Raw genomic sequence first — 22,656 nt, forward strand, 5'->3', positions numbered from 1 at the left:
CATCGTAATCCCGGTGTCTTTCCACTGGCGTCATAAATGATCGATAAAGTCCACACCCTGTGCGCCTGGGGACGCATAAAAGCGCCAACTTTTATGATGGTTGAACCTACGCGCATTATCTATTAGCGCGAAACGATTGCGAACAAACCTGTATTCGAGTCGTGTATAGCGATTAATACGCGTTCTCGATAATAAGAGTAGGAGATGATAAAAATTCTCTTAATTATTAGCACGATAATACACCGTCAATCGGGAAATTCATATTCATACAGGGCAATGAATAACAAATGCAATTTCACCGAGAATAATTTCCAGACTGTCGGTTAATAGAGACGAATACGAACAAGAAGTGTTTCGAGTAATCGATGAGGCGTAATGACCTTCGACGGATTTCCTGAAATTGTCTCCGGCCGAAGAAGAAGATCATCGTACATTCGAAACGCTTTGTAGGTACGTTATACGGACAATACAGATGTAATTCGGTTGGAATTTGTTAAAACCGAAGTGGCCCTATATCGCGAAAATCTTAGCAAAAGATGGCGCGTTAAGATCTTTACGGCTGATTGAAGTACAAGCGAAGATATTATTACGATGGTACGAGACCAGTAAAGTGGATTCGAGGGCAACTCGACTCGGGAAGATCTATAAAAATGATCGTAGGCATTTCGAAAGGGAGTTCGATCCAGGACGGGCACGCTAGCCCGTATATAGTCCCCGTATTACGCGCCTGGTCTCAACAAAGCGACGATTACGAGTGCTACGTAGCATGGAATGGATTCGCCGAGGGCGAAACGACGAAACGTTCCATCGAGCGAAACGCAAACATTTGAGATCGGAGCTTTGTATGGTAGAGAGTGAAACAAACGTGCCGAGGAAACCGAGAAGCGTACGTGAACACGTCTATACTTACCAGCAGTTCGCACCAGCACGTTAAGCAGAATGGATAGCAAAAGGGTGGTGGCCCGGTATCCGTGTATTATGATCATCAGCCACCTCGATACGTTGAATCCCGCACCGTGCCATAGACCCGTGGCCTCGTGTACCATATTTTTCTGCCTCGCCTTTTTTCACCCAGCTTGCCGCCAATTGCCAGCGCCTCGTCGCCCGCCCTCATTCACCGTGTCGTTCTCTGATCCAACGTTAACCCCTCGATTGGTACCCGTTCTCGAGCCACGGGTTTTATCTGAGATTGAAAACGCTCCTTACACTCGGAAGGAATTCTCGGAGGTTACATCGCAACTACTCTACCAGGTCGGGAAACGTCGTTGAAGAAACTCGATTCTTCCGCGTCGATTTGCTGTTTTCGATATTTCGAGTAGACAGAGGGAACCTTTTATCGCGTTCCACTGTGTTGCAATTGTTGCCTGTTCTCTGGTCGCCGTTTCCAAGGATTGATTAGCACGATCGTAGAAAGAGAAAAGTTTCTGTTGCCCTGGAAACCTAGGAAGCAGAACTGACCTCGGTCCTGCGACAGGGCTAAAACATCTCCGTGAGTAGCTTAGCTAGATCAATCCCCTTGGTCTTACGTCAGTTCACGGATTACCAACTTCTCCATGAGGCGTGTCTCGTTCTAAAATATACCGACGGTAACCGTCGTTAACCGTCGCTAATTTCTAGAAATTACAGACAAGTCGTTCTTCCGTGACAGCCACCACACGAGCAAACGTTCTCGAGAAAAGGTTCTTTCGATCGAAGCGTGGCAGAAGTCGGTTTCTCGAGCTTGTTTTATCGCGATCACACGAAGCGTACAAGCCAAGAAAATGCCACGGAAGGCTCTGGCAAGTTGCTCGGTCGTCGTGTTCAACTATTGTTCCACAGTTATAGGTTACGGTCTCTCGAAACGTTCGAGGCACACCAGGTTCCTTCTCATGCGTCCGGAGGACAAGCAGGAAGATACAAGTATCGTAACGACCGTCGGACTTGAACTGCGTTGTGGTGTATATTATTGAAGTTCGCAAGACGTTGTGGCGAGCCGTTGGACGACACCCTTTGGAAGCAAAGTTAATAGTTCGCCTCTAGGCGAAAGGACTTTCCTGCTTACCGGTTTTCCATTCAGCCTTCATTCACAAACCTTCCTGCATGGAACATTACTGAATTCTGTACGTTATCAGAAATACAGGATGCTCTAGGCCATAGAACCGAGCGCGTTTCCCGGTTTTCTCTTTCTCGAGTGGCTTTCAGCGTTCCGTTACTACTGTTCCACAGCCAACGGGCTACTTCTGTGAAGAAATCTCTGCCTTTCTTTTTACTCAACAGTACATAGACACCGACAGTACAGACGGGCAGAGAAAGAGAAGGAGAAAGAGCCGTCGACAAGCAACATTCGCGCTTCTATTCCGCTACTTTCCTACTACAAGGTTTTTCTTTACTGCTTCAGGTTAGATATTAACGGAATCGCGTGGAAATTTCACGACGCTTTCAGCGAATACTCAGGATGACTTAATTTCTAACATTAATATTTCCACAGCCGCAAAAGCTTTCTTGCTTCCGATTCACTTCCTGTCCCTTCGACTATGTTCTTTTGAATCCTTCTATAACGTAACATCCACTGGTATACTTGCCTGCGTCAACACCGATAACGAATCCGAGCTACTACCATCTCTTTATCGCGTCAACCGTCAGGACTTTCGTGTCACGTTGTCCTTCCTTCGTGAATCTACGTTCCTCTATTCAGGTTTTAATTGGAAATACAGGAAATGTCAACGGCGAAAGAGGAGGGTCCAAAGCGGAACTTTGAAATGTACGAGGATTCGCACCGGGGTCGACACGGGTAGAAATTTCTCTAGATATTACAAAACTAAATGGACGAAGCGAAACACGACGATCATTAGATGACACGACTAATATTCTGGCTTAAGCGGACCCTTGTCACGCCTACCTTCTCTGGTCCCTCATTTACGAATGTCTCAACTGTTCCAACCCGACGTCACTCTTGGTGCGCGTTAACAGCGAGCGCGGCGCAACGTTTCCACCTTCTTCTCGAGGCCCTTTTCAACGATGCATTTTCGACGCTCGGCTACACTTAACCGGCACACAGCCTGCTTCCTTCTCGCTCGGCAAACCGTCGTCGCTCTTCAGCGCGTTTTACACACGCGTTGCGTTCGTCTCGGGATGCAAATGCCAGAAGATTTACTAAAGAATTTCGCGGGCTCCCGGGTTTGTGGATATTGTGCAAGTTTGTGGAATACTGCGGCAAGCTGCGGCAAGCTGCGGCTACCAGACAACTGTGTCTTTAGCCAACCAAGTTAACGCTCTCTCCGTGTCTGCCTCTAGGCAGAGAAGCCGATCCTTCTCTTCCACAACTTCCTCGAACCCAAGAACGTCTACCTGCGTAAACACACACGCGCATGCCACTCTCAAGCGATAGTAGCGCGTGGCCTGTCTTCGTGGAAGATCGTCGTGGTTAACCCGCTCCTTTGAGGAATTTGCCCTGTCCCGTGGTTGGTATCCGTACAAGGCCGAGACCAAGCTGCACTGCTTCAGAGATTACGGATGACTCGCTTCCTTAAGGGTCGGCTCGTTCCTGATACTGCTCACCCTCCTGAAATTCGAGCACAGTGGATATAGTATAGTATAGTAGAAGCGTCTCGTTGTCAGACTCGACGCTCGTAAAATCTTAATGGTAACAGGGCTCTTTTTACTTTTCGTTTAGGTCTGACCCGAAATCTCGAAAACCCCTAAACGAAGAAAATGAAATAGACGAAGCGGAAAAGAGAATGACGCTTTAATTTAATAGCGATTCTTTCTTTCTTTCTTTCTTCTCGGCTTTCACTTTAAGCTAGTCCCTTAAACGTTTCCGCATCGGAATAGCTCGTGATTTTCGCGTTTGCGTAGGCGCTTTTTAATTCGTTATATTAATTGGAAACTCGGTAAATAATTTACGCGCGTAATAACCGTTAATGACAATAAAACCAGAGAATTACTTTCGGTGAATTAATTTCGACGAATCTGTTGCTCCGGGCTATTCATTGTTTCGCCGTTCATTCGGGAATTGTAAACTCGTAGAAAACAACGATCCCACGAGGTACGCGTATAAAAGTCTATCTGTCCGACGTGTAACGTACGTACGGTTTCGTTTTCGACGGTGAAACGCGTTAGCCAGCCGGTGGGAATTACGAGGAACGAGAGAGAGAGAGAGAGACAGAGAGAGAGAAAGAGAGAAAAAAAGTGACAGACAGACAGGCCAAAAGGATAGAGAAAATCATTTCGAAACGATTCGATGGAAGAGGACTCTTGGATGGAACGAGTGGAATAGACGGTGAAAATTTTCACTTGGACACGGCAAAGCTGAAGATGGAAAACGCGACAAAGGCGGCATTTATTAAAAGATCATCACTCATTAAAGGATCCTCGAGAAACGAACGAATCGTTGCGACGTTACGGCGGCAGCTACCAAAGCTCACGAGTACACCGCGATACATCCCGTGAAAAGCAACTTTTCCCTCGTCCACGAGAAGAGCACTTCTTCCTCTCCTATCTTTACTACGTGGAGCGTTAAGCTCCCGGAAGACGGCGCGAAATTTAACGAGCGACTAAGGTCGCGAGCGAGTCGGAGTAATAAAAAAAAGTGAGGAAAAACGAGGCTGAAGCAAACGGGATATAAACGATGATGCGGTTCACGCCGTTGGAAGAGGCAACAACTACTGGTGGAAACATCAACGATAAGCTTGGAATATGTGTGCGACGGTGCGTGAGACAGAAATGAAATTGTGGTAAACGTTCCGACGTAGATGCATATTTTAAGATAAAGTAATAATAAATCAAGAACCCGGAAACACGGTGTAGGATTAAGATTTTGAAGACTCTCGTAAGATAGAGCGGTGGACGGAGAAAAACAAGTCGATGATATTTTTCCGTCCATTTTTTATGCTGTGAAATCGTAGTATGGTGTAAAGCGTGAATTATTCAGGAAAAGGTACAATGTCAGGTGTGTGTGTATGTGTGTAGTGTCTTTCGGCTTTCGAGTATATACCGTCTTAGTTTACGTTAAGGTCTGCGGGTATAACGATTATGGTTACTGCCACCGAGCTATTATCTTACTCGTGAGAACTCGAAATGTATGCATCGATGAAAAACGATTCTACCTGTTAAATATTTTCCAAGCTATTCAATGGGTATGCGAATTATCAAACGTGAGTTAAAGAATTTTTCTTTTTCGCTTCACCGTACAAGCAGAAAGTTTTCTGGAAAATTTGATTCCTTTTATCGTGGGCTTCGGTCATTTTTGAATCGCTCTTTTACTTCGATAAAAGAAATCTCTCGAAGGAAATGGAAAGTGTTTCCTGAATCTTTCACCGGACCATTTAAAAGTTCGAAGTAAGCGAAAAAGCTTTGATATTTTAAACGGCCATCTTCTCGGTGAATTTGGAGAATGAAGCTCGTTCCATGGAGAATGGATCGTTCTGAATAATAAGCACGCTAGAAAATATGAACCGCCTTAAATAAGTCTGCTGTCATGCTTCTGGCTTGTCAGTGAATAACTAGAATATAACTCAATGTCCCTCTTTTCTCGATACACGCGACTTAACTTCCTTTCGTCTATATTTCTCGCTGTACCTTTATCGGAATTAACACCGCGACCGATCAGAATCTTAATAAACATGCTAGAGTTTCCCCTCTTATTGGAGATTATGACTCACGTTTCGAATTAAGAAACCTCGTGTTTTAATCTGTAAAGATGGGTACGTGATCGACATGATAACGAACAGCGGGATAACGCACGGTTTCTCAGGAATCTATCGGCATCGGGGAGCAAAGTCACGGAGTTCACAGAAGCTACGTATCTTCTTAGGAAATATGGCGGATTAAGGATTTAGGATCAGGAGCAGAGGATAAAGAGCGGTCGACTTTATGAATACTAATTGGTATCCGGGAGGACATTTGTCGGTGGAATTTATCGGGTTTATCGGATGTGAACCCTCTGTCGTAGCTCGACGAAGCTCATTGAAAAGGTACGCTTCCAGACGGATCGGTCGTCACAGAAAGAAGGATGACGAAAAACTTAATACCGAGAGAAGAGGAGCGTATTACGTAAAGAAGCTTCGACTAAAGAGTCGACCGTTGAATAATGTAGATCCCTCTATCTGCACCATCCGCTCTTTCCCTTTCGCATAAACACGTATCGTTCGTACATGAACAGGATGGAACGGTCTGGCCTGAATTTGGCATCCGTACTGGGTAATTAAGTTCACTTCGTTGTGTACAGATTCATCTCTCGCTCTGTCTCCCGGTGATACACGAAATTGCAGGATTGCCGCGTCGATTAAAGTGCCGATAATCCTGAGCATCGATTTAACCTATGGGTTCGTATCGATTATCGAGTCGATCGTCGTCGGATGTCACGTCCTATTTGGCCACTTGACTGACCCGAAGACATTTAAATGAAAATCGTTGTCCTTTATTCCAGCGAGACGACGGCATTGTGGCGAACGTCACGGCGACGCAATACGTTTCACCTCCCTAGCGTCTTTCTCTTTACATGCATACCTATACGCGCATGCAGGTATATAGGTTCATTTACAATGAAACAAAACGAATGAACGAGAGGACGTCGATGAATACGCGCAAGGAAGAGCGGTTAATTGAAAATCTGTATCATCCTGTTTGGTATTCATTCATATCGAGACTATGTATTGTACAGTAGGTATCGATTCGCATTACATATGTGCATAATTTCGCGCGCAAACCAGACTTCGTGGATATACACGGTCAAAAAAATGTTATTTTTTCTGGCGCTACACCGGATACATCGAGATATTTATTCGGTGCTCGAGAGAGCCGATTGAAACTTTTCACGATTGCATTTCCGCGGTATCGAGGGGTATTCGGTTTTCTGTGGAGAGCGATTACACTAAGTGTGATTAACATTTTCGCGTCACGGGAGGAAAAGCCAGGCTTTTGTTTCGTGCGATGACCAGGATGAAGCTTTGAAAAACAGTTGTAAGGAACTCGCGCTACGGAGAATATTATACGATGATGTTAAGCGTAGAGCTGCATTGTGTGGTTATTAAATGGGGAGGAAAGTTTAGAATGGAAGCGTGAACAACGTTTTGTCTCTCGGAAAGAAATAATTTTCGTAGAGGAGACGAGGAAACGGAGTAGAAACAGAAGCAAGAAAAAAGGAAAAGAGGAAAAATGCAAATGCCACACTACGGTTAGTAGGATGTTAGTCACACTAGTGATCGAGATTTTTGCGAGAAACCATCCTACCAGCGTGAAAACGTTCTACGTTTGATATTCCACGAAAGGTGAGAATGTCGTTTACGTGAAGCGTAATACGCCGTTTTATTAAAACCGTCGAAGCGCGAAAAATTTTTTGCCATGCTGGCCATTCAATAATACCTAGTAATAATCTGTCGCTTTTTTTTTCATGAATAAAATTACATGCAGATATAACAGCGCCTGCGTTACGTTGTATATCAATAACAGAGACTGGCGAGGTTGGATGAAAGTATTGTATACAATTCGTTATGTACAACAGTAAATTATTGCAAATTGTTGATATATTTTCAATTCTCCGTGGAGCACGTGGGGAAATTTATATGGTATACAATAAAACACACTAATGGACCAATATTTATTCGTCCCGGACGTGATATTATCGCAACGACGGTCCATCGATTACAATTATTTCTCGCTTAATTTCACTGTTTTGAAATGATCGGCGAAATTTAGAACAATATACGTGTTTGTCATTTCCCGATACGATATCGTGACATATCATCTATGCAAGCTTCTTCCACTAGCCGTTTGTTTGCCTCTGTCTCTGGGAGAACAATCACACTCGTGAAATTAGTTCGACTGGGAATCAATTCGAAATGACCGGCCCGAAATAGGCAAGGTGGTTCCCGTTGAAATTCATAGAAACCATGAGGATTACTGGAACGTACGATTCGTTCAGGTGAAAATACATTTTCTACCAGTCGTCCATCACCTATTGACAGTGTTATTGATCATAGTCGAAAAGAGGTGGAATCGAAGAAAGCAATCAACGGGGACATTCAACCTGTCTCACTGACAAAGCATACACTAGCTCACGTCAATGACAAACGCGAAGCATGGTGTTAACAGCAATGAAATCCATCGTGAATGGACCTTTTTAAAGTTAAACGGCACACATACACGTAAATCCGGCCGGGATATCCGTGTTCAAGAGAATAATATTTGTCCGATCGTGAAAAGTGAGGAAGTAGAAGGAAGGAAAGTACGAGGAACGAATAAGACAGAGACGAAGAAGAATTTACCTGTTGTTTCATGGGAAACTAATTTCCGAGCTGTCTCCGAAATCTCGCCTAATCTCTTTGCGCCGAGTTTTCTAACAAAGTGCTCATTAGCGAGAATTACATTCCACGCACTACTACTCTATTGGTCGGTCATTTGATTACATGTTTACAAATTAGATTTTTTTGCAACGTAATTTGAATCACGAAGTACCTTAAACGGGTATCCGGATTATTTTAATGACTACAAAGTCTCGTTTCACGGTGAAACGACTCGCTTTGAGATCGAATAAATTTCGCTGGTCATCCCTCCCTTTTGGGTTGTATACCACCGCGTAGCGTGAAATCTACGCTAGTTTAATTCTAGCCTCGGCAACAGTGACATAGTCTTGCGTTATTTTATTATTGAACAATTATCGGGAAACGCGATGAAACACGCCAGGCCAATTAAAGTTATCGTCTACATGTCGACCGGACGCAATGGCAATAAAATTAATATGCCAAATGAAACTTTCGATAGCCGGACGATTTATCCGCGTGTAATCACCACAATTATCGCCATTTAATTACCCTTTAGGATGACAAGTTTCTTCTTTGTCGGTCGTGTACGAAATAAGGCTTTGCCTTTTCACGACGCCAAGAGTGGCTAACGAAGGAATAAGAAAGTTCAAGCGAGTTTCCATTATCGTGCACGAAAAAACAGAATTAATGAGTCTCTTTTTTTTTACTCTCTCTCTCTCTCTCTCCCTCCCTCCCTCCCCCTCCCTGTTTTCTCGTTTTTCTTTTCTGTTTCTTGCAACCAAGACTTTTTCCCTCGATCTTGCACGAAGCGAAACACGTCATCGTTTTTTAGTAGCATCCTGTCGACGTTAGAAATATGGCTTAACTGTTTTCTTACATGAATACCACGTTTTCTAAACTCCTACCCGATACAGTGAACCAGCACCAGCACCAAAACTACAGCTGAGTTCCCGTATATCCCATAATTTCGAGCCTACGCCATATACAGAATCACGACCCTATCCATCCTAGACTCGACGATTTACGTTCTACAATTAGGTCCTTCGTTTAAACTGTCACCTGATTGCTCGACAGATAAGTCGACGTCGCGTAGATGCTCTATGAACGATGAAAATTTATCACCCAAGTTAAAATCTAGTTTCATCGAGTTCCCAGGACGAAGAATTACAGCGTATTAAACACGGTTTTACGCGTATTCCGTACGTATGTGGGGATAACATAGTTAGTTCGCAACATTAAATAAAATTCGCAGTACTACTCTGACTTCCACACAATCCATTTTTGACGAGCGTATAAATACATCTAGATATACATAGACAGGCATACGTATAGACACGTATCTCGTAGGTATCGTAGTGTGTAAAAAGATTCCGTCCGTTCTTTTGACCCGCTTTTACGCAAAAAACATCTGACACTCGAAAAGAATTCAAGTAGACGCGGACGTTGGTACACAGACAGACACTTATACCGTATACGCCGAGGAGTACAGGCCGCGGAAAAAACGTGTGTATTGAATGAATACTCAATGAGTTGCCGAGCCGTAAAAAAAACCGAACCACCGGCTAAGGGAGGTAAAAGAAAAAAGGAGAAAATATATTCAACGAATCGCGAAGTTATACGAGTTATAAATTTCCTCCAGTTTCTCCGGCGCGCTATTGACTCTGTTCGAACCGAACCTTTCTTTAGTCGACTCGCGACAATTGCTCTTTGTACGGTTTTAATCTCACCGGCAACTGTATCGTTCACGAGCAACAAAACAACGAGGTAAATCGATGGCTACGGAGCGTGGGTATGTAGAAACAGGATGAAAATGACAAATTGAAGAGAGCGAAGTGGCAGACTTACGTGTCGCCGCGACATTCTGTAGCTTCGATAGATTACAAGATCGTCAAGTTGGACAGGAGACAGGCACGGTGTTGACATCCCGCCGATAAGTTGTCGACTCGCTTAACGATCCTCGAAGTTACGTCGTTGTCCCAAACGTATCATTTTCCAGCTACTTGACGCGGCGTTTCCCTGTCGAAGTTCACGGCTCGAGTGCACCCTGGCCGAGCGGGAGTTTAATGACGTTCGAAAGATCATTAAACTGGGCCGCACGCTAATTAACCTAAGGGAGAATAAGCGCGCTCGACGCGACGATGCATGACGCGTAACGAGGCTGTTCAGAACGATGTAGAAGGAAAATACGAGGAGACGAACCGTAGGCGCGAACAAAGCGTCTCTAATGGAACGAGCTCGAGGCGAATCGTGAAACGTGTGTGCCTCTTGTACTGTCGAACGGAGGACGAACGAACGGAACGGAACGAAATAAAAGGTCAAACGAACGAACGGAACAATATCGTTTTACCGCGCGGCAAAACGCGAGCAATGCGTGAAAAAATCACGTAGCATAAGACACGGGAGACGCGTGGATTCGACGTCGAACTCGTCGTGGATTGCACTGGCCGGTTCAGCCCTTTACCGACTCGTAGGGGTGGCAGCAAAAGCGTGCAAGGGGAAGGGATATAGCACGATGGAGGGAAGGATGGGTGGGTGGGGGTTAGGGGAGAACGGAGGAGTGAAAGGAAAGGGGGATAGTGGGAGGATGAGGATGGGAAAGGGGAAGAGGTTGGTGGATATATAGCTAGCAGCATCCACAGTGCTGAAAACCACCGTGGTACATTTCGCGGGGCTCCCATGAGAGAGGAAACAAGAGAAAAACAGAGAAACGAAGAAGAGAGGGCACGAGAGTTGGTGGCTCCTACGAAATTAAAACAAAAAGCGTGGGGAAACACATCGTATCGCTGCAAACGGACTAGTACATACGCCGTCACTACTCGCAGTTTTCCTCCTTCTCACTTACATTCGTGCCTCTAGTTGCACAACCGCATTTCTCTCCATCCGTCCTGTACGCAAACTTATTCTTTTTCCCGCTGGGTGGAGTCAATTTTTTCTTCCCTTTTGTCGTTTATTACGCGTCGGCGTACACGTTAGATGCTAGAAATTACGCGACGTTATATTCCAGGATACTTTGCCAGACGGTGACGACTCCTTTGCACCGTGCACCTCATTTAAAAAGTTCTAGATACAACAGTACTAGACGAGGCCGCTGAAACGCGCGATTCTTTAAAAATGAAAATCGGAATCCCTCGTGTATTAAGAATCGGTCTATCTCGTCGGACAACCGCGATTTATCCGGTCTTGCACTCCAAATCCACCCTCTCTTTTCTATTCGTATGACCTATTCTCTCTTCCTTTTGTTCCCCTTTCCGCGACACGAAATTGCAAGGATAATACATCCAGCGCGATAAGTAACCATGGATCGCTATAGTAATAAGTTCTCGTAACACAGTGAACAAAGTCGAGCACACTGTCCGGAAGTAGATCGTTCCGTATTTGTACCTGTGGACGCGTCTCATCTTTTCTATTCGTCACGTCTTTCTACCTCGTAGAATTTTATCGTATACGCGTTTGATACATTCTTTGTCGGTGAGAAAACGCAAGCGTATCATTTAATTAGGAACCCTTTCAGTCCTCTCGCCTTCAATGAAAAACAAACCCGCAAAACGAAGAAAAAAGAAAGAAGGTGAAAAAGGAGAACGCGGTAGAAAACGGCTCACACAGCGGCATAGAGACGCCTATGCAATTACCCCGACAGAGAGCTTTAAATTTTCTCCAAATTACTGGGCCGTGTTTCACGTCGTACGCGCATCCAAACTCTCCCTCGGTTTCCCACCCCCTCAACCTTATTTTTTCCTTAGGCTCAACCTGCTTCGTCGCTCTCTTTCCTTCCCTTACATATCTATACATTTCTTCTCTCACTTTTGCTCTTGTTCTCTCACGACTATCCCTTTCCAGCCAAGCTTTGAAATAAAAGTCGATCGAGTGAACACAAGGGCAAGCTGCCGAGCACCTCGTTCATCGCCTGTAGATTTATCGTTTCGTTCTCTTTCAGTGGTTCGCCATGAATCGCTGCTCCAGAAGAGAACGACCAACATTGTGGGAATCGAAAAAGCGCAAAGAAGAAGATAAAGGGAAAACATGACAGCAAGGGAAAGTCAAGCATGACGACCACGCATGGCGTTTCAAAACGCGCACAAACAAGTATAGAACCGATGAAAAAAGGACACTACAGGATGCCCTAGCAACTATGCCCGTCGAAGGGTGGCCGTGATTAATGATAAGCTGCTGCGATTCGAATTTCGTGGTAATAGGATAGCCTGGATATTTTAAGGATAACCCAGGAGACACGCTCCTGGATGTCTTATCTGACGCAGGCGCTCGCGCACCGCCCCACCCAGTTGCAGGAATCGTCACCAACACAATCACGATCCTACGATAGAGTTGAATGTAATACAAAGCCAGAGACTCGTCTACATGCACGAGGGTGCACGTGGTCACGGTTGCCGGATAAATTTTATTAAACCTGGTGGGGGTGTAAAACTGCATACACGGCCGCATTAGTCCGACTATAATTTATGAAATTATACGCCGCATGCTTTATTACATGCCATTTTTGCGAGCCTGTAAAATTTCCCTGGTTTGTAAAATTTACTAACCGATCGATGAGGTTTTTGCGACAAAACAAGCGCGCAAATTCCTCTCCGTGCGAAATTGTCCCTACTTCGAAACACCTATTTAGAGCTCGATACTTGGCATATTTTCATTCACACATATTACTTATACGAGTCGAGCTTTTAATATTCTTAAAATGCGAGAGGAAAGAGAATTTTATCACGATTCGTTTTAACTCGATATTTATTAACACTGTAATTTCCTTTCTACCATGAACAAAGCAAAGTAATAAGAAACCTTCCACATTCAAAGCAACTGCTTATTTGTCGAGTAGTCGTGAAGCAACAGTGGAGCACAAAATGGTAAAGCAACGTGCAAAAAGTCAGACGATAGAGGGGCAAAAAAGGGGATGCCTAAGATAGGTAACTCTACAGTCTACAGGGATGCTTTTTAAAACGCCACCGCTTATGCGGATTTTCTCCTTGAACTGACGTACGCCTAGGCTACGTTGTAACGTCTTGTTCCCCTTCCTCGATTTTATGGCTATTGCTCTTCCCTTCTTCCTGTTACCGAGTTATTTAATCGAATCACCTAACTCCCGCTCCCTTTTGTCAAATGTTTGCTCGCTTTCAACTAGAGAGCAAACGCAGCTTGATTAACAAAAAATAGAGGGATATGTCTGAGACTAGAAATCTACTGAATCTCCCTTATAAGGTTTGTTTGCTCCCATAAGTGATTTATGAAATATATAAAACCCGAACGAAGAAATAATACACGAACTATTGAGATTATTTGAAACCTATCCACCAGCATTGTTAAAAAATTATTGTGATGGTTGTTCGGGATTATTTAAGGATTATATTAGCGTCATTCGAGGCCATTTACCGAAATCGTTTCAAAATTATTCAAGATCTTTTGAAAATTATTCAACGTTTCTGTACTACTTTGCCAAAAGCATATAAAAGAAGGATCTCTTCTTCGTATTTTCGTACTTTGCATCTGTAACGAGCATGCAATAGAGAGACGTAGAACGAAATATATGCAGATACAGTGGGATTCAATAAGAAACGATCCGATGGAATCTTGAATTTTATTGGTGGGCTAGCTTGAAGAATGGTCAAACGAAAATAACATTTCGATTATCTGGTAATTATGATAACTAATCATAATCTCTGGATGTCTCGAAGCAAGTACGCACGAAGAAACTTTGCAAACTTATTACCAAGTGACCTAAAGCCGGAGTAGCTTAAGATAGATTTATCATTTCTGTGTGTGGTTTAATTAGAAATTCTAACAAGCTTCGACAACAAATATGGCGTATTTCGAAAGTTCCGATGTACCGTTTGCGTGAAACTAAACAGCGAGCTTTTGGTTAAGGGATTCATCCGTGATTCTACCATCCTTTATTTATGAATGTCGGGAAAACAATGGCGCGTTATAGAGAAAATTTGCATATAAATTCAGATAGCACGGCACACGATACCTCTCGCGCCCTTAATCGACACGGATAGCCGAACGAAACATAGCCGAAGACTTACTTCGTAAGTTGTAATCGTAACATCCCCCTAGATTCATGATATATTTTGATTTTTGATATTTTTGATATTTTGTTCATTCTTCATCATATAAAAAAGTATCTTAAATAACATTCATCGTCTAAAGCAGTTATGTCTAGAGGGTACTATTTTTAGTTTGTACTTAGCTACGTAGTAAGAGCATTTATATTTGTTATGTTCCTAGAAATACTCGTACTTTATAAAAATCCGAGACATTTTATCACACGGCTGTAGTTTAAGAATTAAATTAAGTACTGCAACACTTCGCAAGCTGCTCCATTTGTTATCGGTTATTACTTCAAAAAACATAACAAATCTCTTGCTTTCAAGGAACAGAAGCAGTGAAAGAAATCTTTTTGTCTTAGGACGAATAACGAATGAAGTTCGTGTTGTATTCAGAAGCAAACACTTACGTAATTAAAGATACAATCAACGAGTATCAATCAACGCTTGATAATAACGATCGTATTTTTAACCTTTTATTTTACTCGATTATTATACTCGAACATTCTAGTAAGAACAAATCTATACCAACGTTTTCTTTCCTTCGATGATAGAAAATGATTACGCAAGCCACAGAAATACGCGAGCCACGTTATATTGTATGACTCGTGATAGTCGTGACTCAAAAAGAAAAATAAAATTTCTTTCGAATTTGATACTCATCATCTGTTTTGCATTGCAACGTCTATTATTCTAAGAGTCTAAATTATATTTGATACTGTTGGCTGAAACGAATCTCGAGTTCTCCCTTCAACGTATTACAGTTAGATAAGGGACAAATGAACTCTTGCTTTTGTAAATCTAGCTAGATTTTATTCGTGATACAAGTATTACGAAACTAACGTTAGGTTTTATTGCATTCTGGTGGTTCTTGATTTTAGCCATTTTTGTCCTAGATCGAAAGTAGACGACATCCAAAGGATTTATTGGAACCAATTTTCGTACTAGGTCTTTACTAACTATATCGAAACCGTGATAATCGTTTTTTCTCTAACCAACCATCTAGCTAAGCTGGAACAATAAAAATCTGAAATATTTCGTCGTTCTATCGATAAATCATAGTTAACCAAATAAAGTACGATTAGATTGAAGGAATTTTAATTCTCTAATTCCCTTGGTTGTAAAATCTTAGAAATAAGCAAATGTGTAAAATATAATAATGCAAAGATAAATATCACTTGAATAATGTTTAGTATGCAAATATGAATCATTGTGAATACATAATAGGTAAATATACTAAAGATATTAAATATAATGTTACGTATGTAATTAAATATAAAATAAAAATAAGTCATCCAAACTTAACACGTTCATTTAGTAGAAAACTAAATTATCTGATAAGATTAAAATTATTCGTTCACTGTATGATATAATCTCTACATGATTTTAAAATATGTTATTTCACAATCACATTTCAATATAAAAGTTAATTCTGTTATTGGCAGAATAATTATACAATATTTTTCTTTTATCTCATCATGTACATTCGTTAATTCCCTCCTTCATAATTTATACTTGTTGCATTCGCTTAAGTACACAGACTGCTATAACATTTATTAATATAATATCTGATATTCAGTAACAAGTAGAGTATAAATAAAGGCATTGTTAACAAATAAATAAAAGGATCCTATTTTGAATACAAAATGGTTAAAAATATCACAAAAATCCTTGACATTTCGTGGAGATTTGGTGGTACGAATTTAACCTCAAAACACAAATCGTTTTAGAAATTTCAGTTATGTTAGATAAAATATTTTATGTATCTTTAAAACGTTTGATAACTTGTAAAGTATAAAAACTATCATTGGTGTTCTTCTTTTTGCTCTATAGAAAAATGAAATACGTTATTTATTTAGTTAAAGTTAGAATAAGTATAAGAATGCAAAAGAATATTTAATATTGACATACTGAAGAACCTAACCTCAATCCTCTCCTGTATATATAGTTAAATAATATACTTTTATAAAGTAATATAATATTAAATAAATAAATTTTTACAGTAACTGCAGCGAGTAATGAATCTGACAACATGGGAAAATCATTCTTGCATTTAAAATTAAAATTAGAAGAAAATGGCAAAACTAGGAATGTTTTTGTAGAAATGACAATCGGTGAATTTTATAAATTTCTACATGATCTAGAAAAAGCAAAATGTAATCTTGATTTATTACTTTAAATATCATTTAAAATATTTGATTATAAGTTAATCTTCTAACAGGATTATATCTTACAAAAATACTTTAATTGTATAAATGCAATATTACATTCAATAAAATAATACAACTAGAGACTGACTACTTACAAATATGTAATTATGACTAGTTCACATAAAAATTAAAAACGTTAAAAATAAAACAAAAATATAAAATAACCTTAATATTTTATAATCATTTAAATATGAATAAAATTATTTTCATATAATCTTAATTGCACTGACTTCAAATTTTCTATGGATCCAGTTCTTAGTATTTGCTGGTAATCAAGAATTTGTATCTTACAGTCCAAGTGTATAATAAGAATGTCTTGTCAAATGACAAAAGTTTCCGCATTAAAAGACATTATCATTTTTTGAAATTCCACTTGAACACTTATGTAGATTCTATTTTGAAAAATCTGAGATCTGAAAACAATATAAATTTATGTCAGTAATAGAGAAGTTTGTCACTAGGCAACATATAAGTATATGTGTACAAATATTAGAAAATGTAAAATATTAAGAATTAGATACTTCAAAGAAAGTATTAATAGCATTAAAACAGTCAGTAGAAAACTGGGAATCTTTATTTATTTTTCAATCTTTACAATCTTGGATTTCCTTACTCTCTATTATATCTTTTCATATCACAATGAAGTGGATATCTCACTAATTACATACGTAATTCATCAAATATCATAATTATGTACTTATGTTTCTAATATAAAAATAAATTTATACAATCTGTTCATAATTTCATATTTAATCATAAATTATATTTACACAGTTCAATTATTTTGTTTTTTTTTTTTGTTTATATTAAATTAAATTGTTTGTAGACAGATATAAAATTAAAAAAATTTCTAAGAGAGTAATAATAATTAGGTTGTCAAATTAATACTGCAGCACTTAAAATATTATTGAAAGGTGCTAAATATATGCAATAGTAACTAATAAATTGTTTTAAAAAATATTTAGAGCTGAGATTGAATATAGTCAGATCACCTAAAAATTTTAAATACACAAGCAGAGAAAAAAATACGCACTTTATAGTTCCCGCATTTGAATGTATAAGTTGGTCAGAAAAAGATGATATTTTATAATGTTCATTGCCCTACGTTTTGCAGGTGGAGGACTAACTACAGTACCTCTTTGATTATAAGGTTCTGCTAATGCTAATGCAGGATTTTTTAAATCTGTTGACAAACTTGCTTGTGACTTCTCTGTTGAAAGTTCTTGTAAGGCTTCTTTTGCTTTAGCTTTTTGTTGAATAGATTCTAATACTGGTACAATAGCACCAAGTAAAGGACGTTTAGGTGGTTCTCCAGACCAACATTGTTCCATTAACTTCCAACATTCATTGTCAAAAGAAGGTAATCTTTCTGGACGTATACCTAATGACAATAAAACAATACTTAGAAAAGAGGAGTATAAAGTTAAATAAATTCTTCAAGATTTATAAATTTTCTCACCTTTTCTCACACTAGTCCATAATAGTTCTTTATTATGAAATTGTTCAAAAGCATATGGTAATCTTACATGTCCCGCGCATATGTACCAAAATAAAATTCCAAATGCATATACATCGACACTACTATCATAATGACCAGAGAGGAGCTCTGGTGCCATATGAACAGGTGTTCCAACAATACTCCCTAACATCATAACTTCAGTGATGCAAAATCCGAAGTCAGTTAATTTCGCTCTATTTTCTGTATCGAGAAGAACATTTTTTAATTTAATATCCCGATGTACAAGTCCTTGAGAATGAAGATAGCGTATTCCTTCCAACACGTCTAGAGCTATTTGTATGCGTTCTAACCAAGATAAACCAGCGCGTATTCCACAATATAAATCACGACTTAAACGATCTGATATTAAAAGAACTGCAGATCCAAGACCAAATCCTCCTCCATAAGATTGATCAATAACTGATCCACGAAGCTTCACTATTCTTTTATGTTCAGGAATGGACCTACTATAGTAAAATTCCATAGCCAGATCGTTCCAATGGCTTTCGTCTGAAGGAACAACTGACTTAACTGCACAAGGACCAGATGTGCCACCCCAGCCATCACAAGCAAATACAATGCCATATTGACCACGACCAATTTCTTCTTTATAGTGGGGCATTCCATAACGAACAAGATCTATCATTGATGTGGATTCTAATGCTAATCTAGCTAATCTAGGAGCATGATATTTTCTAATAGCTATTCTTTGTTCTTCAGTTCTTTCTAATTCCCCAGAATAATAATTTTCTATTGATCTGAGAGCAGCCTGAAATGCGTCATGTGAGGACTCAAGTTTATCTCCAAATTGCATCAATATCATTTTAGCCAACTTTGATGCTGATAAAGAATTCAATATCTCAATTTCCACTTTCTTCCACCAAGCTGCATCTAGAGTATGAGTTGATGACCATTGCAAAGATGAAGACATAAAAATCAAATTGAATCTTTCTAAAAATGAATATATTGAAAATGGTGAAGAATTATGTAATTCAATATTATATGCAGCTGAAAGTATTTGTTTCAAAGCATCACTAGCTAATAAACAAGTATCGCATTCGTATGTTCTTTCGAGACTCAATAAACAACGCTGTAAGGTACCAAAAAAGCTTTCACGTAAACAGTTGACGGAATTTACAAGTTGCTTTGCAACTTTTTCACCTAAACAGTAAAGCATTATTCTCTGAACTTCAGAAATTGCAGCTTTAACGGTTACAGACCATTCCGTTTTCTCGCTATTATTGAAGAGATTTTGATACAAACACACATCATTACTAGATGATAACACATCATTTTTCATCTCTTGAATAATATTTTGTATTAATCCAGTTAGTTCTTGTTGTTTTTCATGAACAATTTTCATTAAATTGTCATATAATTCATTTTCCTTCTGTTGAGCATACTGTATTCTCTTAGGAGTTATTTGAATTATACGTGCCATATCAAAGGCACTTAAAATAAACTTTCTTAGGCTCGTTGTATGTACTTCATTTAAATAAGTGCTAGCATTAATAAGATATGTTTGCAAACATCCACGAATGAAATATAAAATTCGGTCTGTTTTTTTGTACGAGTCAAGAAAATCACTAGAGCTATTACATTGCCCACTACCAAGCCAAGATAGTTGATCAACTTCAACAGACTCTTTCATTCCAAGGAAACCTAAATTTGCGAGCTGATCCAACCATGTTAAACCAAGTGAATTCATTCTATCAAAATCAATATCACCATCAGTTTTACTTGATGTAGAATCAGAACTTAGTCGATTTTGAAGTCTATGTTGTTCAGATTCAGTCAATTCAGCATCAATGCCAGTCATTAAGATATCTCCCAAAGATGATATAAAAAGTACTGGATTAAAGGGGTAAGTCTCCCTTAGGTCTCTTAGCTCTTTCAAATTTTGTTCTGTTAAAGGTTCATCACCAAGCGCATATAAAAATATTGGTAAAATAGATAATAACTCTTTTTCAAGAACTTTTACCGCTCCAGTATTTGGAGCAATAAATATTTGAACACCATCTTTTAATATAGGTTGATTTAGTTGGACTTCAAGTATTGTTGGATAAGTTGTATCTTCACTTCCAGATTTTGTTAGATCTTCGATTGGAAGTGTAGTCCAAGGTTTTTCATTTGCTTGCAAATTTTCAAGTATTTCATATTCTAGACCTAATGTGAGACTAATGTGGTTTGTTTGACCATAAGTAAGTTTAATCCACCGCCATAATCCATTACACACTGGTAAGATATTGGTAGATATTAAAGTATTAACTATTGTTGCTTTTGCCTTGTTATTTTGTCCAAGAACTACAATAGCTGGAGAATTCGCTAAAATATGTTTGATTCTGTCCAATGTTAAGGGGGGTAGTAATTCCTCCACAACATTTTCTGTAAAAAAATATTTAGGTAAAATTATATTTTGATCTTAGCGAAATGTAAAAATTCCAATATTTACCTTTAGGAAAGAAATTTTCTAGATTAATAACTTCTAAAGCACGTTGAGTTTCTTCAAGAACATGTTGTAGGTGATTTTTATTACGTAGATATCTTCTAAACTCTTGTGGTAATTTGCTTACCATTTTTCAGTCTTGTTTTAAAATCTTTGGCACTTCAAAATTCTTTTTACCCTGTCAAAAACATTTTATATCAATACAAAAGAATTTCTAATTTTTTAAAAACTAATTTTGTGTAGTTAGAGTATTAATATAATATTTATATTATTAATATAATTAGCTTTCTAAATTATACTCTTTCTATTTATCTTTGTTTTTTTTAACAAGAATGTACTGAGTATAATTGTTAAAGTAAATATTCTACTAATAATAGTACGATTAAAACTGAAATAAGTTTATTATAATGAAACCAAAGCATGTAATATATGAATTATTTGTATACATCATTCATATGTTACTATATTTTTGGTAGAATAAAATATGTTTAAAAATGTTTTGAGAATGTTTTTAAAAACTGACACGATTACTATATTACTAACCATTAAAACAGTTAAGTCATTAATAGTTTCAATTGAAGAACTATTTATTGATCAATTTTTATTTCAAGACATAATAATGTTTCTTTGAATATTTTGTTATTCACTTAATATCAATTGTAATCTTTAATTACTGAAATTATAAGTACTACTGCTGTGGAATAAATATTAAACAATTTGTTACAAAATTCTCACCATAAATTCACACGCATTCACAATATAAATATTAGTTAGAAATTCAGGCAGTTAATCCAATAATATCAGAACTTTTTATCACGGAAAATTATTATTCAAAAATGATAATCTCTACATGAGGAGTATATATACATCCAACACATAGTGGACACTAAGGGCAGTTGTTTTGACTTAAGAGCGTGAACAGTTTATTATAGCTATGTTCTCATTCTGATATTGATTACAAATGAGAAGAAAATAATAAATTGGATGATATATTGTACGCACCATTTGAGGTGATACATTACTTTAGCATATGCTTATGTATCCTTATTTTATGTGATTAAGAAAATACGAACAAAGAGTATAAAAGAAACAAGATTCCCCTTACTTCACAAGATAAAATGCATAGATACATGTTAATATTTGCTAAGAATTTATAACTGTAGTGAAATGCATTTATATAAATGTTTATTATCATAACTTATCGAATACTTTGTAAAAAATAATCCATTGCAGTATATAAATATAATCCCTACCAGTGTCTTATCTGCGACATATTTTTTCACATATAATAAAATTTATGTAATGAAAAGAAAAAAGATGAAAGTATTTTTGTAATTGTAATATGAATATTTGAATGAAGTTTTAAATTCCCTTATTTTTAAAAATTTATTTTTGAATGAATGAATTCTTTATTGATAATACAGATCTTTTAAGTACAAATTGTCAAAGAATAAATACATAATTACAGTACATTATACAGGTCAAAAGTACTTTATACTTTACTCCATAAAATTATTATATATATATATATATTTTAGCATTTATAAAAATATGTAATTATTCCAACCACTGACTAAGTGTTCCAACTTTGAGAACATTTCATGATAATATTCAATAGCGATTAAAATTTGAAAATTAATAATTTAAAATTAATAAAATTAAAATTTGAAACAATGTGAAAGAAATATTTCACTACTTTGCTACGCGATTACAATAAGAATACAATAAATACATATCATAATATATAATTAATTATAAATACCATTTAAGAATAGAATTTTTTATTTTTTTCTTTATCCCCAGTCATTGTTGCGTAGAATTCACTTTCTGGAATCTTCTGCAATGTGTGCTGAATTAAGAAATGATGATTTTTCTGTTGTTATTACCGAAAACGACTACGTACACTACAATTGACTCATTGCTTTGCTTTTTCATTTTGTTACTAACATGACAAGGTATAGGTAGGAAGGAGAATGTCATCTGTGTACAAGTTTTGTATCTCGTTAACACCTAGTGTTTTTGTTAACAGACATTTGCATGGCTGCCGTTGATGAAGTCGCAGACTGCTTCTACTGGAGTACTTATGTCAGCTGTTGATACTATTTTAGTAATATAAATTGGAATTCAAGTTGTAATTTGAGCGAATAAGTGTATTAGAAATGGTTAAAAAATTAATTCCGTTGCTGAGCAATGAATATTCAAATTAAAA

At 38.2% G+C, this 22,656-nt stretch overlaps 3 protein-coding genes across 3 annotated transcripts in view; 1 reads left to right on the forward strand and 2 right to left on the reverse strand.

The window, feature by feature from the left end:
• The window catches only part of LOC139991313 (lachesin), a 35,100-nt gene extending 24,412 nt beyond the window's left edge, over positions 1-10,688 (reverse strand). Inside the window, exons 1-2 of the mRNA XM_072011273.1 lie at positions 10,086-10,688; positions 911-3,541 (exon numbers count right to left, since the gene is read on the reverse strand). Coding sequence (XP_071867374.1) covers positions 911-1,046 — 136 coding nt within the window. The 5' untranslated portion in view covers positions 1,047-3,541; positions 10,086-10,688. The remainder of the gene's footprint in view (positions 1-910; positions 3,542-10,085) is intronic.
• Positions 10,689-15,637: 4,949 nt separating this feature from the next.
• On the forward strand, positions 15,638-16,583 carry LOC141445836 (COMM domain-containing protein 7). Its single transcript, XM_074111916.1, has 2 exons — positions 15,638-15,988; positions 16,297-16,583. Exons 1-2 carry the CDS (start codon positions 15,940-15,942, stop codon positions 16,470-16,472), a joined length of 225 nt encoding a protein of 74 aa, XP_073968017.1. The 5' UTR covers positions 15,638-15,939; the 3' UTR covers positions 16,473-16,583.
• A 476-nt stretch (positions 16,584-17,059) lies between these two features.
• On the reverse strand, positions 17,060-22,451 carry Ripk5 (receptor interacting protein kinase 5). Its single transcript, XM_072011246.1, has 4 exons — positions 22,210-22,451; positions 20,454-20,625; positions 17,963-20,386; positions 17,060-17,884 (listed from the first exon to the last, which is right to left on the reverse strand). The coding sequence occupies exons 2-4, from the start codon at positions 20,575-20,577 to the stop codon at positions 17,538-17,540; spliced, it is 2,895 nt and encodes a 964-aa protein (XP_071867347.1). The 5' UTR covers positions 20,578-20,625; positions 22,210-22,451; the 3' UTR covers positions 17,060-17,537.
• Between the last annotated feature and the right edge of the window lie 205 nt (positions 22,452-22,656).

Source organism: Bombus fervidus, chromosome 10 (assembly GCF_041682495.2).
Source record: "Bombus fervidus isolate BK054 chromosome 10, iyBomFerv1, whole genome shotgun sequence".
In the NCBI taxonomy this organism is placed as follows: Eukaryota; Metazoa; Arthropoda; class Insecta; order Hymenoptera; family Apidae; genus Bombus; species Bombus fervidus.

Excerpts from the sequence above, each read along its gene's own strand:
- LOC141445836 (XM_074111916.1), top strand. The coding sequence starts at position 15,940 with ATGGTTAAAAATATCACAAAAATCCTTGACATTTCGTGGAGATTTGGT. Across the intron at positions 15,989-16,296 it reads CATTTCGTGGAGATTTGGTG|TAACTGCAGCGAGTAATGAA; the intron begins GTACGAATTTAA and ends AAATTTTTACAG.
- Ripk5 (XM_072011246.1), bottom strand. The coding sequence starts at position 20,577 with ATGGTAAGCAAATTACCACAAGAGTTTAGAAGATATCTACGTAATAAA. Across the intron at positions 20,387-20,453 it reads AGAAAATTTCTTTCCTAAAG|AAAATGTTGTGGAGGAATTA; the intron begins GTAAATATTGGA and ends ATTTTTTTACAG. Across the intron at positions 17,885-17,962 it reads ATGGACTAGTGTGAGAAAAG|GTATACGTCCAGAAAGATTA; the intron begins GTGAGAAAATTT and ends TATTGTCATTAG.